General features: G+C 41.0%; 1 protein-coding gene across 1 annotated transcript in view; it reads left to right on the top strand.

Moving 5' to 3' along the window:
• The window catches only part of PYGB (glycogen phosphorylase B), a 54,784-nt gene that overhangs the window by 32,535 nt on the left and 5,703 nt on the right, over nucleotides 1–16,546 (top strand). Inside the window, exons 10-19 of the mRNA XM_063301835.1 lie at nucleotides 2,050–2,196; nucleotides 3,284–3,447; nucleotides 4,685–4,799; nucleotides 6,706–6,807; nucleotides 10,253–10,400; nucleotides 11,747–11,805; nucleotides 12,516–12,657; nucleotides 13,050–13,257; nucleotides 14,181–14,315; nucleotides 15,221–15,287. Of these exons, the coding sequence (XP_063157905.1) occupies nucleotides 2,050–2,196; nucleotides 3,284–3,447; nucleotides 4,685–4,799; nucleotides 6,706–6,807; nucleotides 10,253–10,400; nucleotides 11,747–11,805; nucleotides 12,516–12,657; nucleotides 13,050–13,257; nucleotides 14,181–14,315; nucleotides 15,221–15,287 (1,287 nt within the window). The remainder of the gene's footprint in view (nucleotides 1–2,049; nucleotides 2,197–3,283; nucleotides 3,448–4,684; nucleotides 4,800–6,705; nucleotides 6,808–10,252; nucleotides 10,401–11,746; nucleotides 11,806–12,515; nucleotides 12,658–13,049; nucleotides 13,258–14,180; nucleotides 14,316–15,220; nucleotides 15,288–16,546) is intronic.

A 16,546-nucleotide genomic window follows, 5' to 3' on the forward strand; every position in this document is an offset into this window, starting at 1 on the left:
AATGTTTAATTAAGACCTACCTCTGTAATATCACAAAGCAGCTCTGCAGCATCAAAGTGTGGGAATTTCAAGTGGAGAGTAGAAAAAAAGGGTTGAACCCTTCCTCCATTGCCACTTCTCCCTTTCATAGTAACCATTTTCTCCTTTTGCTTTGTCCATCTGCCATTTCCCCCCCTCCATGGCAACCCAGTCCTCTTTCTATGTTAGCTTAAAAATGAGTGTTGCTGGGTATAGCTAGGCGGGAAGATTGTAGAGATGCTGAAACTAAACATATGCAAACCTGGGAGTCCACTGGGAGTCCTGAGAAAGAACATTATGCCTGATTTTTCCCCTATTATAAGCTTTTGAAGACTACAATCACTTCAGAGGTACAGCTGATAGAAATGATCTGTAGCCAAAACTGTAATTGTCTTAGCTGTAGCTGCTAGAGCTGCTTACAAGATTAAAAAGCAAAAGAAAACATACAAAGGCAATAAAATCTGATAAAGCTTCATTTGCCTAGCGGTTAAAATCCAATGTAAAATGACTTGGGCCACTAAACATAGTTTCAGCTCTCACATAAAGGAGAGTAAAGTTGATGCTGGGCAGAGTTACTGTCCCTGAAAATGCCATGTTTCTGGTCATCATTCACTTCACTTCAGTTGGCAGTGGAAGCACAGTGTCCTTTAGAAGCAGGCTGGTTCATACAGGAGTAGAATATACTTTGGTTATCCTTTATAACATGATGGATGAAGCAAGTTCTTCATCCTTCTAGTCTTTTGCGGTCAGTCGTTTTGCAGTTCTAAAAGCACAGTCCCTTATGACCATTTCCACAGTCTTCGTGTTGGTTTCCAGGTTACTGGCCTATAGTTGAAAAGAATATAACCTTCCACAAAAACCAGTGAATCTCCCAGAACAAATTAATATGTGGAATAATATATGTCAAACAAGGAGCCACTATATGACTACATCATATGAACTAATTTTGAATTTTCAGCACATTTCTAACAATTTCATGAATGCCCCAATACATATAAAACAATGTTTTGTGAATTAATCTTCATTTTAAACCTATAGAAATATGACATACACCAAAATGATTTTTCACTGACAGACACGTATCAAGTGCAGGTAGTCCTCGTTTAGCAACTGCCTCTTTTAGTGACAGTTCACAATTATGATGGTGATGAAAAAGTAACTTTATGACCAATCTTCACATTTACGACTTTCGCAGGTCAGTAAAGCAAAGGAAAGCTGAAGTAAGATTGTAAGCACAGTCTGGGTTTCACTTAGCAACCACTTCACTTAATGACTGAGTTGCTGGTCCCAACTGTGGTCACTAAACGAGGACTACCTATATTCAAATTCCTTATTCTATGCTTTCCTATTTATTCATTTTATTCATTTGCTAGATTCATATATCATCTTTCCTCAAGGTAGCTTACATGAAGGTTATTGTTTATTTTATCTCACCATCAACACTGGGTCATAAACTGGCCTGAGTCACTGGCTAAAGTCACTAAGAGAGCTTCCATGTCTGAGGGTGGACTGGAACCTGGGCCTCCTCCCTCCTAGCCCACTTAAGCACTACACTGCACTAGCTTTTAGTGTCTGCATTTGAACATTCACTTCAGTATTTGAAAAATTGTCTATGAAAATCAATGGTAATAATTTTGTATAAAGCCTCAAATCATAGAATTGGAAGGGGGCTTCCCCAGTCTGACATTCAAGGCCAAAAGATGTTTTTGATTCTGTATGCAGTTACTGCTATCCTCCTACAATATTTTGAGGTCTCTGCTTAGCTCTAGTACCATCAATTGAATTTCAGCTGTATTAATCTGTGGGGTTTTTTCATTAATAATGAGACTGCAGCTGTTAAGTAACAGCTCAGCATCAGTGTAATCTCCATGGCAAGTATCAGAAAGTAACACCATTTGATGTTACAACCATTTATTTTCAACCTATAGAGCTTGCTTCTACTCACATTTTTATTTTATTCATTTATCAAATTTTTATCACCACCCATCTCCCCCCACAAGGAGGGACATTAATTTGTTTCCTTTGCTCTAGGCCTGGGAAATCACAAAACGGACATGTGCATACACCAACCATACAGTGCTGCCCGAAGCCCTGGAGCGCTGGCCAGTGTCTATGTTTGAGAAGCTCCTGCCAAGGCACCTGGAGATAATTTATACTATCAACCAAAAGCATCTGGATGTAAGACATATAAATGAGAAAACGGAATTGGGTGAGGCAGAGAGATGATACCAGAGATTAGCAATTGTACAGTCTCATGATCTCACACAGTGGCCCACAGAAAGGAAGGGAAGGCTCAAAACCTTGCAGGATACTAGTGCTCTCATAAGATTTCACTAATCTCATGTTAAGTCATGAAAATCCTCTGAGCTTTGATGATCTTATGAGAATTTGGTGATTTTAAATGTACTTATTTTTCATTTTGTGTGGCTTTGAATATCATTTTGGCAGGTGACAGATACCTAATGCTATGGGGCCCTACGTTGCTAGCATCAGATGAGGCTCACTGAGATGTCTAGTGATAAGCCAGAAGAGACTTAATTTGTAATTCATAGTTGAATCATAAGATGCTCAGCATCAAAGCAGTTTTATTGAATTTGTTTAGCTATCCTTTGTATGCCATGTTGAACACGCTCAGGCCACGTTGGTGCATAGAAAAGGGCTAGTACTCAGCTCTAGCAAGCTGCTATGCCAGAGCATGGGTAGAATCAATCATGTTTGGAGTTCAAATCCTTGTGGTCTTGCAACAATCAGCAAAACAAGAAATCATCCATCTGGTACCATACATATCTCTTGTGCTACAACACCCACAATTCACTACTGCTGGCAGTACCAAACTTCTGGAAGGCAGCAATCTACACACTCCTGCTAAAATTGTTAGGCTCAGAAGCTCATAAGTTGAACATGTAAATATATTTAAGGATATCTTTCTTAGCACTGGCCTAGCATATCTTCTTGGGTGTCATTGCTACCATCCTTGTTTAGATAGATCTTGATGTCTAGTTAGAAGATATTTAGCCTCTCCATTTGCAACAGTTCAAGAGTGCTAAATGATGGGTGTCAAACCCTGATGGAGCTGGCTTCTCAGGGGGATGGTGATATTCTTTTAAAAATGGAGGGGGGGCATTTGGAGAAGAGTAGTGAAATAGCTTCATCTCTCTTGAACTTTGGAGGATTTGTTCACATTTTTCAGTTTAAAAAGATTCATTGTGAGCTGTGATTTAGCTTGTCTTCCTAACATTCCCCATCATTTTGTATGTTCTGTCAGTATGTGGCTACCCTCTTTCCTGGAGATGTTGACCGCCTCCGAAGGATGTCTGTGATTGAGGAAGGAGACTGCAAGAGGATCAATATGGCCCACCTGTGTGTCATTGGTTCTCATGCAGTCAACGGAGTGGCTCAGATTCACTCGGAGATTGTGAAGAATTCTGTGTGAGTCCTGCTTGTTTCTCTCTTATTTAGTTGGAAGTAAGCTATCTACCCTGGTGTTCTTCACGTAAGCCAGGACTGTGAAGACATGCCACTGATCTAAGAAGCAGTTTTTGTCTTTCCTTCTCATACATATCTGCTGTCTTGCAAACCTGTTTTATTTTTATTAAAATGAAGTATTTTAATTTTTTTGCACTTAGCTTGAAAAACAGACGATACTACTGGTACCCTGTAGCAAGCAACTAATCTAAATGCTGGTTTGTACAGTCAGCATGAATTGGTTTCCTGAATTATTGCGTTTCGGGTAGAAATTTACATAACGGAAGACTCCCCACACATAGAAAAGTATCATGTCGGGAAAAGGGATTTAATATAGTGCTTTCTCTGATATTTTTAGGTATATGCAGCTTGAATTATTTTAGTCCAGCAAAAGCTTCCCCATTTTTAAAGACATAGGATTTTAAAAGGATTTTGGGGTTCATTGCATCCATCCTCCTGCTAGGTACAGGATCCAACTTCCGTGATAAATTGCCACTTAGTTTCTGTTTACGTACCATCTGCAAAGGAGAACCCCTCGTGTCTTGGAGCAATCTGTTCCACTGCCCAATATCACTTACAGTTTCTCCTAAAGTTTAGCTAAGAGCAGCTGCCATGCAGTTTCTGCCCATAGTTCTAGCCCCTTCCCCTGAAGCAACATAGAAGTTGTCTGCTTCATCCTTTGCAGCTTTTGAAGTGTTTACAATGGTTATCATATCTCGCCTTAATCTTCTCTTACAGCACTTGCAAGCATTCCTCGTATGACCTATTTCCCAGATATTTCTTCACCTTGATAAATTTCTTAGACATACTCCCATTTCAGGGGCAGATAATCTAGCAACTTCTGGATGATGTGCATTTCAGTTTCCATCAGTCAATGATCTGGCACAAAGTATTATTGGAGTTGTAGTCCCAAATACCTGGAGGTACTAAATTGCTTCTACTTTGTCAGTGTTCTTAAAACATGCCACCCAGGACAGAAGTGCTTTGGTGTATGTAGAACAATACGTACTAATATTGCTCAAGAACTAGTACTGCTCAAGGTCTGGATTATACTTCGCTTTTGATTCATGTATCCTATGACTGCATTCTCTTTTTCAACAGCTGCATTGAGCTGCTAAAGAGTTCATGGTATCAGCTGGCACCAAATAATATATATTACATTCTGTTCCTTTTTAAACTGTCTCACCCATATACATTGTAGATTCAAAGATTTCTACGAGATAGAGCCAGAGAAGTTTCAAAACAAGACCAATGGTATCACTCCCAGGCGATGGCTTCTGCTGTGTAACCCAGGACTCTCTGAAGTCATTGTGGAGGTAAGGTACAAGAAGTATCAGCCAATCGGAAGTGCTTGTAGCAATACCCAGTTGTGTGTGAGTGCTGGTCTGATGAAGTGCCAGATGACTGGAAGGAAGCAAATGTCCCTGTCCTCAAAAAGAGGGAAAAAAGAAGATCCAGCAAACTACAGACTGGCTGGTCTGATATCTAGGAAGATTCTAAAGCACAACATTACAGTATGATAATTAACAGAAGTCTGATTCTGAATCTGTAAACAACTGCACATAAATAGTAAGTCTGCATTCAGATTTGCAGAAAGACGTCATGTTTAACTTTGTATCAGGTAGGGTGTATGTCAGCTTCTCTTCACTTAGGATTTCACTTGAAACGTAAAATTTGATCAGGGTGCCTAACCTCTGCGTGCAACTTAAGTCTGTGTTGGGCTGTTCGTGAAAATAACAAAAATGTATATTATTATTATTAGCACTTAGCCACAGTAATATTTTTAAAAACAACTCAATTAATTAGCATTATTATGCCAACTATTGGCAAATGCTTTCTCCCAAATAGACGTGCCCAACTACTGCAGTTGCCGGTGGATGCTCTCTTGGTTGTGCCATCAGCGAGGAAAATGGTCTTTTCTACCATTTTGTGAAACAAGGGTTCCCTAGAGATACAGCACATGCTGCACTTGTTTCAATGTAGCCCTCCTAATTAAAAGAATGTGATCACCTTGGCAGATGACATCTCATGATGGTTCTGCTCCACTACTTAAAGACACTGGTTTACTGTTCTAGTATATTTTAATCTTTGTATTGTTTATATGTTTTATTTTCAGTTGTATAAAATATATATTTAATGTAGGCTGCTTAAGATGCATAGTGATATAAATATCACTACATATATATTTATATGCTTTAAATATAAACTTTAAATGGTATTAAATGCTTTAAATAATTTTTTTTGGTATAGTAATAAAACAATTGTTATAAAGTAGTAGCAATTAGAAATGTAATGTCATTCATCCTCTGAAGGATGAATGACATTACATTTCTAATTGCTACTACTTTATAACAATTGTTTTATTACTATACCAAAAACAATTTATATTATTATTTAACTGCCAACTATATGCCCCAGCAAGGGCTCAGTACCTTCAGACATTAATTGACAGGACCACATACTGGGACCGTAACAAAAGGCTGTGTTACTTCCTCCAGGGCACAGATACGTATGTGGTCAATAGAACTGTTAAGTTGATAATTCGGGCTGTCCAACTGAGAACGCAATTTATAGAACGCATTGGGGTGGCATGTAAAGGTGATGAATTTATTTTTAAACTCACATCGTTTCTGTATTTTATTACTCGTTTTATTATATCTTGCATTTTTATTTTACAATTTTATCTCTATTTTACCCTACTGTATTTTATCATATTTTATCTCACCATAGTATATTTTACCTAATTTTACTGTATTTTAGCTGTTTTATGGTATCATATTTTATATCTTATAGTGGCTGATGCCCAACTTTCTGATATGGTCATTTGACTAATCAGTAAAGTCATTCATTCATTCATTCATTCATCCTCTGCTTAAAAGGCAGTTCTATAGCAAGGCAGGCAATCCTTGAAGGTAAAGATGCTGCTTTTCCTTTTTTTTTTCTCATTTTCATTTTTGCAGAATCATCTTACATTGAAGATCTAATATCCAGTTCAGTGATTAGTCCTGAATTAGCCTGTTCGTTGCCAACAAGTCCTATACAAGTGAACCACATTTCATCTCAGTGTCACAACACTGCCACCGTATGTGTAGTATAGCAGACTCCTGTCCAGATATAGTCTCTCAGTAGTGAGAAATGAACATAGTAATAGAAGCATTCAGCTGTGTGAAATATTATATCAGCTCTTCTGTTAATTATAATTTTTGTTCTCTTAATATACAGAGAATTGGGGAAGATTTCCTAACTGATCTTAGCCAGCTAAAGAAGCTGCTGGATTTTGTCAATGACGAAGGCTTTATCAGGGATGTAGCCAAAGTTAAACAGGTAATAATGGCAACAGACAAGTTATCTATCTATCTATCATTTATCTCTGTCTCGCTCACTCGCTAGCTAACTATCCTCATTGATTTCTTACATTCATTTGCATGCTGCCTCCTTGTTGTTTATTCGTTCAGTCGCTTCCGACTCTTTGTGACTTCATGGACCAGCCCACGCCAGAGCTTCCTGTCGGTCGTCAACACCCCCAGCTCCCCCAGGGATGAGAACATCACCTCTAGAATATCATCGATCCATCTTGCCCTTGGTCGGCCCCTCTTCCTTTTGCCTTCCACTCTCCCTAGCATCAGCATCTTCTCCAGGGTGTCCTGTCTTCTCATTATGTGGCCAAAGTATTTCAGTCTTGCCTTTAATATCATTCCCTCAAGTGAGCAGTCTGGCTTTATTTCCTGGAGGATGGACTGGTTTGATCTTGTTGCAGTCCAAGACACTCTCAGAATTTTCCTCCAACACCGCAGTTCAAAAGCATCGATCTTCCTTCTCTCAATCTTCCTTATGGTCCAGCTCTCGCAGCCGTATGTTACTATGGGGAACACCATTGCTTTAACTATGCGGACCTTTCTTGTCAGTGTGATGTCTCTGCTCTTAACTATTTTATCGAGATTTGTCATTGCTCTTCTCCCAAGGATTAAGCGTCTTCTGATTTCCTGACTGCAGTCAGCATCTGCAGTAATCTTCGCACCTAGAAATACAAAGTCTTTCACTGCTTCTACATTTTCTCCCTCTATTTGCCAGTTATCAATCAAACTGGTTGCCATCATCTTGGTTTTTTTGCGGTTTAGCTGCAAGCCAGCTTTTGCACTTTCTTCTTTCACCTTCATCATAAGGCTCCTCAGTTCCTCTTCGCTTTCAGCCATCAAAGTGGTATCATCTGCATATCTGAGATTGTTAATGTTTCTTCCAGCGATTTTAACTCCAGCCTTGGATTCCTCAAACCCAGCTTGTCGCATGATGTGTTCTGCGTACACGTTGAATAGGTAGGGTGAGAGTATACAGCCCTGCCGTACTCCTTTCCCAATCTTAAACCAGTCCATTGTTCCGTGGTCTGTTCTTACCGTTGCTACTTGGTTGTTACACAGATTCTTCAGGAGGCAGACAAGATGACTTGGTATCCCCATACTGCTAAGAACTTGCCACAATTTGTTATGGTCCACACAGTCAAAGGATTTAGAATAGTCAATAAAACAGAAATAGATGTTTTTCTGAAACTCCCTGGCTTTTTCCATTATCCATCGGATATTGGCAATTTGGTCCCTAGTTCCTCTGCCTTTTCTAAACCCAGCTTGTACATCTGGCAATTCTCGCTCCATGAAGTGCTGAAGTCTACCTTGCAGGATCTTGAGCATTACTTTACTGGCATGTGAAATGAGTGCCACTGTTCGATAGTTTGAAGATTCTTTAGTGTTTCCCTTTTTTGGTATGGGGATATAAGTTGATTTTTTCCAATCTGATGGCCATTCTTGTGTTTTCCAAATTTGCTGGCATATAGCATGCATTACCTTGACAGCATCATCTTGATTTTGAACAGTTCAGCTGGGATGCCGTCGTCTCCTGCTGCCTTGTTATTAGCAATGCTTCTTAAGGCCATTCAACCTCACTCTTCAGGATGTCTGGCTCTAGCTCACTGACCACACCGTCAAAGCTATCCCCGATATTGTTATCCTTCCTATACAGGTCTTCTGTATATTCTTGCCACCTTTTCTTGATCTCTTCTTCTTCTGTTAGGTCCTTGCCATCTTTGTTTTTGATCATACCCATTTTTGCCTGGAATTTACCTCCGATGTTTCTAATTTTCTGGAAGAGGTCTCTTGTCCTTCCTATTCTATTGTCTTCTTCCACTTCCACACGTTGCTTGTTCAAAAATAATTCCTTATCTCTTCTGGCTAACCTCTGGAATTTTGCATTTCATTGGGCGTATCTCCCCCTATCACTGTTACCTTTTGCTTGGGCTACTTCTAGTGTCTCAGCAGACAGCCATTTTGCCTTCTTGGTTTTCTCTTTCTTTGGGATGTATTTTGTTGCCACCTCCTGAACAATGTTGTGAACTTCTGTCCATAGTTCTTCCGGGACCCTATCTACTAAATCTAGTCCCTTAAATCTATTCTTCACCTCCACTGCATATTCCTTAGGAATATTAGTGAGCTCGTATCTAGCTGATCTGTGGGTCTTCCCTAAGCTCTTTAGTCTGATCCTAAATTGTGCAAGAAGAAGTTCGTGATCGGAACTACAGTCAGCTCCAGGTCTTGTTTTTACCGACTGTACAGATGTCCGCCACCTTTGGCTACAAAGGATGTAGTCAATCTGATTTCGGTGTTGTCCATCTGGGGAAGTCCATGTATAAAGCCGTCTCTTAGGTTGTTGGAAGAGAGTGTTTGTTATGCAGAGTGAGTTGTCTTGGCAAAATTCTATCAGCCTATGTCCTGCTTCGTTTTGTTCTCCCAGGCCATACTTACCTATAATTCCAGGTGTCATTTGACTGCCCACCTTAGCATTCCAGTCTCCTGTGATGAAAATAACATCTCTTTTAGGCGTGTTGTCCAGTAGGTGCTGCAGATCCTCATAGAACTGCTCTACTTCAGCTTCTTCAGCATTTGTGGTTGGGGCGTATATTTGGATCACTGTGATGTTAGATGGCTTGCCCTGAATTCGAATTGAGATCATTCTGTCATTTTTTGGATTGTATCCAAGCACAGCTTTAGCCACTTTACGATTAATTATGAAGGCTACTCCATTTCTTCTGTGGTCCTCTTGTCCACAATAGTAGATCTGGTGGTCATTTGATGTGAAGTGGCCCATTCCAGTCCATTTCAGTTCACTGACGCCCAAAATGTCTATCTTTAATCTTGACATCTCACCAATAACCACATCCAATTTGCCCTGGCTCATAGATCTTACATTCCAGGTTCCAGTAGTGTGTTGATCCTTAGAACATTGGATTCGCCGTTCACCACCAGCACCGTCGGCCGCTAGCCATCCTTTCGGCTTTGAGCTAGCTGTGTCATCACGTCTGGCGCTAGTTGAATTCATCCTCTGTTCCTCCCCAGTAGCATTTTGACCATCTTCCACCTGGGGGTCTCATCTTCCGATGGTATACCGACATACCTCTGGTTGTACTGATCCATTTAGTTTTCACGGCAAGAATACTGGGGTGGGTTGCCATTACCTTCCCCAGGGATCGCATTTAGTCTGACCTCTCTGTCATGACCTTCCCGTCTTGGGTGGCCCTTCACGGTTTAGCTCATGGCATCATTGATGTGCTCAAGCTCCAGCACCACGACAAGGTAACGATCCTTTGCTGAAGATGCTGCCTCCTAACAAAAATATATTTATATGATACAGTTAGTATCTTTCTATAAATCCCATTTAGGCCAGGCACTTCAGTTGGATGTCTGTTTAAGCTTTCTGAGATCAACCTAAAATGTCCTTTTGCCAGGAGAACAAGCTGAAGTTCTCAGCATACTTGGAAGAACAATACAAAGTGAAAATCAACCCTTCCTCTATGTTTGATGTGCATGTCAAGAGAATTCATGAATACAAGAGGCAGCTCCTCAATTGCCTGCATATAATCACCCTCTACAACCGTGAGTCTTTTACCAGCATCAAGGTTGTTAAATCCTTCTGGGTAATGTTGACAGTAATATTCCTATCTCAGTACGGAAAATCAGCATATTAGAAAGGTCGCTTAATCTCTCTCTCTCTCACCTGCTATTTGTCTATATGAAAGGGGGCTTTGGGAAGCAAGCAGAAATGCAATACTTGTAGTCTGAAGAGATAGTGAGAGTGTGTGTGTGTGTGTGTGCGCATGTGTTTGTAGATCAGCCATGTCCTTTTACCCTGAATATAATATTACAGCAAGCTTCAACTTGAGATTCCAGGAAACTAGCCTTTGTTGACTATGAAGGAGCATATTCAGGAACCTGAGCAGAATCGCATACACATAACTGAAAGTTTGGTGAGACCAAAATCTTAACGGTGGAAGCCTGTCATAAACAAGCAGGCAGAAAAGAGCATGTAATATTTTGCAAGACGATATTGGTATGGTTGGCATGTCATGCCAGGAATGCGATAGGAATGTAGCTGCTGAGAGCTCTGCCTTAGTTTCGGAATACTCTTTGTCAGGCACTATTAACCTAGCATTTGAAACAAGTCAATTCACTCGAACAGTGTTACGCAGCTCAGGAATTAGGATGAGAACTAGACAGTGTTACTTGTCATCTCACTGCAGCCCTAGATTATTGATAAAGTATGTGCTCCAATTGCCAAGAGTTGGGAATAACTTTTAGGGATGTTTTTTCCCCACGGGAAACATTACCTGAAGGACTTCCAAAGATGAGGTCCCTATTAGCAGGTGCAGAGATGTATTTCCACACGAAACCCCAAAGACCTGCTTGAAAGAGGGTGGGCTTTCCCTCTGGGTAGGGTTATATGCAGAACTGGTCAATAAGCAGAGTTGCTTTAGTGATTGACTTTCCTGAATCAACACTGGGATAGACCAAACAACTCAGCTTTTCATTCCCTAAATTTGGGTTCTTCCTGCTCTACTATATGATAATAAAGTCCAAAAACAATTGTACAACCTTATCTGTTCTTTGTATGAATATTGCTGCCAACAGAAATTGTTCATTTATGTTAATACTGTATCCCTGTTACAAATGGCACCCTGTTGTACCTGGCCAATATGATAAAGCTTCCTAAATCACAAACCCTACCCTGTCGGTCTAGCGGGGAAGGTATGGAATTTGCCATCTACTTTACATCTTTCTATTGCTTTTTTTTTTCTCAGTGATATTCTTATCTTGAAATAGGAGTTATAGATGTCACAGAAAGCAGTTTTTTAAAACGATTTTCTTACTAATTTGTTCTTTTTAAAAATCATTCAGTTGCTCACTTTCATTCTCCCCTTCTTAACCATATTGGTTTTTTTCAGGCATCAGAAAAGACCCTAAAAAGTCCTATGTGCCAAGAACAGTTATGATTGGAGGAAAGGTAAAGGATTTAATGTGAAGCTGAGTTTACTTCTTAGTAATTAAAACAATGTATATATTTCTTATTTCCACCCATCACTGCCCACCTGCACACTTCACCTTTATATTAAAAATTTGGGTTTTTTAAGCATTCAAAAGTAAGAACTACTCACACTCAGATGAGGTCCCACATACTCTTTGGTCTCCTTTGTTTCCTCATGTGATTCCAACATGTTTTTTACTTGGAAGCTCAGCAAGAACTTGGGGAGATGGACAATTCCCTCTGGACTTATTTAAGGTATCTACGTGATACAATACCTCAGCAAAGGCTAAGAACAAAAAGGCAGATATATAACAAGCAGCCTTTCCTGGGATAGATCAAAGCTTCCTTTGATTTTATTTGTAGAAGTGTTCCAATATTCCAATTTGTGGTACTCTCGTTGGGAATTAGGTATTTCAGAAGATGGCTTCCTTTCTTCTAGATCAGTGTTTCTCAACCTCGGCGACTTCAAGATGTGTGGACTTCAGCTTTGCTGGCTGGGAAATTCTGAGAGTTGAAGTCCACACATCTTGAAGTTGCCAAGGTTGAAAAACACTGTTCTAGACAGTAGATTTGTTATTAAGAAATCCAGATGATATATTTTGGTGTACTCATGTGTCTTATTATTAGCAGATGACTCTCTGTCACTCCTTTATTCTTACTCTCAGATGTCTTTCCTTCCCTTCCTCCAGGCAGCTCCAGGCTACCACATGGCAAAAATGATTATCAGACTGATCACAGCCATTGGAGAAATTGTCAATAATGACCCTTACATAGGAGATAGACTCAAAGTCATATTTTTGGAGAACTACAGGGTATCTCTTGCTGAAAAAGGTAAGTTGATTTTGGAAGCAGGTAATTGGCCTAGCTAGTGCACAAAGTGTGTATCTTTCCAGATTTCTTTCCTTGTGTACCTTGTTTATGGCCATGCTGGCTGAGGCTGTTGGGAGTTGCATCTAAAGAGTTGCATACTGTGAGCCCTTGGTTGATAGGCTCCTGTGCAAGAAAATATGTCCCTTGCAGATGCAGAGGTGTAAGTACAATCCTGTATGTCATACAGCTGCATTAATGAAGCAAACACAGAGGATGTTGCACTGCCTGGTCTACCCAGGACAGTAAAATTATACCACGCAAGACTTGCTCATGTTAGATGCAGATACAAGTGGTTTGTTTACAGAGGAAAAAAAAATAGTCTTGCCTGATTCTCTTTTCCCAATCCATCCCAGTGATTCCTGCTGCAGATCTATCTGAGCAGATCTCAACGGCTGGGACTGAAGCTTCAGGGACAGGAAACATGAAATTCATGCTGAATGGAGCCCTCACCATTGGGACCATGGACGGAGCCAACGTGGAAATGGCTGAAGAAGCTGGGGAGGATAATTTGTTCATTTTTGGCATGCGGGTGGATGACGTTGAGGCAATGGATAAGAAAGGGTTTGTAAATGAACATCACTGTGACGCAGGCTCCATAGAAACAGGCTGTGGGCATGTGATTGATTCTCTGGACCAGCAGGCAACTTCTCCTGAGCTTCCTCAGGATAGTGCCTCTCCTTGAAGAACTAGGCAGAGTTCAATTTCTATTTTGACACTCCATAGAAAAGAGACTTCTCTGTCCCCTGCCTAGCAAGCAGAACAGTCAGGATAGACTTGAGCTCCTTAAGAGCCCATTTTTCTTCCCTCAATTCTCTCCTATGTTAATTGGAATTACTTGTGGTCAATAACTCTCATTCTGAGGAAAGCTTATTAGGAACTTCAGTAATTGAAAACTGCTCCAGGAAATGGAGTACCCTTATCATAGGAAGATTGGGCTACATGGGCAGAGACAAAGCTCTCATTATCCATTTATATTAATAGCAGGAGATGCTTACTACAGCATGGAAGAGAGCTAACATACTCATTTTATCAAAGAAACATAGGAACATTTTTGGAGTAACTTGTAATTTCCACAAATTACTCTTCATAAATTGTATAAGATCCAATACTGGTTACCCCTTTATTAAGAATTAATCTGCATCAATAGCCTTTTAGTTTGTCATCTTAAGTCTGTCCTCTGTATTATTTCCAACTCAACTATAATTTAGGCTGCCTCGGTGAGTGTTGTCCAGTGACTTCTTCCTACAACAGCCAATATGATGTAGCAGCTAAAGCATTGAATTTAAAGTTCCCCTTGACAATGGAGCACGGTCTCCACTTAACCACATGGAGGTCACTGATACCTTTCAGTCAGTCTTTGTTCACTTGGGAAAACCTTGTGTGTGCCACCTTCTGTTCCAAGAGAAAAGGTGGGATGTAAATGCAAGAAATAAATAATAATAGAGGCAGAAAAGGCTAAAGGTGTCCCTATTCTTCTTGTTCAGGTACAATGCTAAGGAATACTATGACCGGATTCCAGAGCTCAGGCAAGTTATTGATCAAATAAACAGTGGATTCTTCTCGCCAAATGATCCTAGTTGCTTCCAAGGTATCGTCAACATGCTGATGTATCACGACAGGTGAGAGATAGCAGTGATGTACTTTCATTATGGACTTGCTTTTTCCAGTTTAATGTCTTCAGTATGGGTTGGAATATCACTCCCAGAATCCCTAGCCATAAAGTAAATCACCATGCTTGCCTAAGAGGTACGAGAGCTGCACTTCCTCATCTGAGGCATACCATTATGGGGAAGATTACTGTATATTGAAAATCCAGGTTGGGGCACGGCACACTTTTTATGGATAACATGCAGGCCCTGGCTTACTCCTTTCTGGTGTGAATTGGGCCCAGAAGCCAGCCAGCAGTCAATGCAGCAGCTTCAGTATAGGTGTAATTCTACTCCCATAGAGTTGTCCTGTCAAGGGACTTGCTGCTGCATTTTGAATCAGCTGTAGCTTCCAAGTCACTTCCAGAGGCAACCCCAAATAGAGCACATTACTGTAGTCTAACCATGTGGTGATCAGGGCATGAGTCACTGTCATCAGGACATCCTGGGCAAGATAGGGGCATAACTGGTATAGCACCTGAAGCTGAGCAAAGCTGAGCAAAGCTGGCTACAGCTTCCACCTGCTCTTTCAGCAGGAGCCTGGAGTCCAGTTAATGTCAGTGAGCCATTTTGAAAAGGTACCTGAAATTGAGAGAGAGAAAAATGCAGTGAAAATAGTCAACCTGTGAAATAAGGTTTTCTGTAGCTTCCTAAGCAAGCTTGCCTAAGGCTTCCTCAGAGAGGGAACTACCACAGGAAAAGCCCTTTGAAATTATGTTACACAGGAGAGAGCCTTGCTTAAACATCACAAAGAGAGAAGAAAAGCACATCCAAGCTTGCCTTATTTAAAGCTCTGCTACTTACTCCTGATCCTTTATGCCTCTGAGTTAACAAAATAAATGAAATTCACAGTTCCACTTGCACTGTGCTTTGTTTAGGTTTAAAGTATTTGCTGATTATGAAGCCTACATCAAATGTCAAGGGCAGGTGGACCAACTATACATGGTAAGATAGAGACTTTCCTCATAGTTTGAACCAGTTGCAGATTGATGAGAAAGGAGGCTTCTTCATGAAATAGCTGAAAATTATAACTAAAGCTCTTGTATCCAAGAGTGAGCCCAATGCTGAGAAAGACCTCCAAAATTGATAGATTGAAGATCAACTAAGAATCTAGGGTAGTCAGAATGATGTATGGTACATTCATTAGCATAACCACCTCACTCTATTCTAGCACTTGGGGAAACAGCCAGCTCTTTACAGCCTTCTGGAAGATTAAGAGGGTGGGGGCCTGCCAGATCCTGGGGGGAAGGGTGTCCTACAGGGCGGGGGCCTTATGGAAAGGGTGCACTTCCTAGGTCCCACTAGATGACAACACTGAAGGGAAGGGACCTGGACTGTGCCCAGTCTATTCGACCTGCTGGGGCAGGCAGATACCCTTAGGGAGAAGTGGTCTGCCAATAACCTGGCTCTGTGCCATGTAGGGCTTTAAACATGATAACCAGCACCTTGAATTGGGAAAAAACTGGAAGCCAGTGTATGTCGCACAACAGTGGTATAATATGGACAAACCAAGGGGTACCAACACTGCCCACGCCGCTGCATTATGAACCAGTTGTAATTTCCAAGTAGTCTTCAAGGGTATCCCCATGTAGGGCACATTTCAGTAGTCCAGCTGGGAAGTGCCCAAAGCATGAGCAAGCAAGGCCTCCCTGTCCAGGAATGGGCGCAATTGGCACAGAAGGTGAATCTGTGCAAAGGCCACCCCAGCCACAGCTGCCACCTGCTCCTTGAGCAAGAGCCTCAAGTCCAGAAACCACAAGTACAAATTGGGCACCTACTCTGTTGGAGAAGTGCAATACTGTCAAGAATCAAATATGACAAATCACCAGGCTCTGGGGGGCCCAAAACCTAATGCCATTCCATCTTGCTGGGGTTGAGTCAGAGCCAGTTCCTCCCCATCCAGATCCTCACACCTTCCAGGCAGTGGGTCAGCACCTCAATAGCATCACCTGATCAGCTAGGGGTGGAGATGCATAACTGGGTATCATCAGCCTACGGATGATACCACACCCCATGCCATTGAATGACTTTGCCCAACAGTTCCACATAGATGTCAAAGAAGAGCACAGTGTGTTAAAAACCACTGTGTTTATTCAGACCTCCTGAGATAACCTGAAAACCACGTATGTGCTGTCTCATGCTCTCTTCAGTTGTAATAGTCTTTTTGTTCCAGAACATCTACTCTGAGATCTATAATGGAATGT

This window comes from Candoia aspera, chromosome 1, assembly GCF_035149785.1.
Source record: "Candoia aspera isolate rCanAsp1 chromosome 1, rCanAsp1.hap2, whole genome shotgun sequence".
In the NCBI taxonomy this organism is placed as follows: domain Eukaryota; kingdom Metazoa; phylum Chordata; class Lepidosauria; order Squamata; family Boidae; genus Candoia; species Candoia aspera.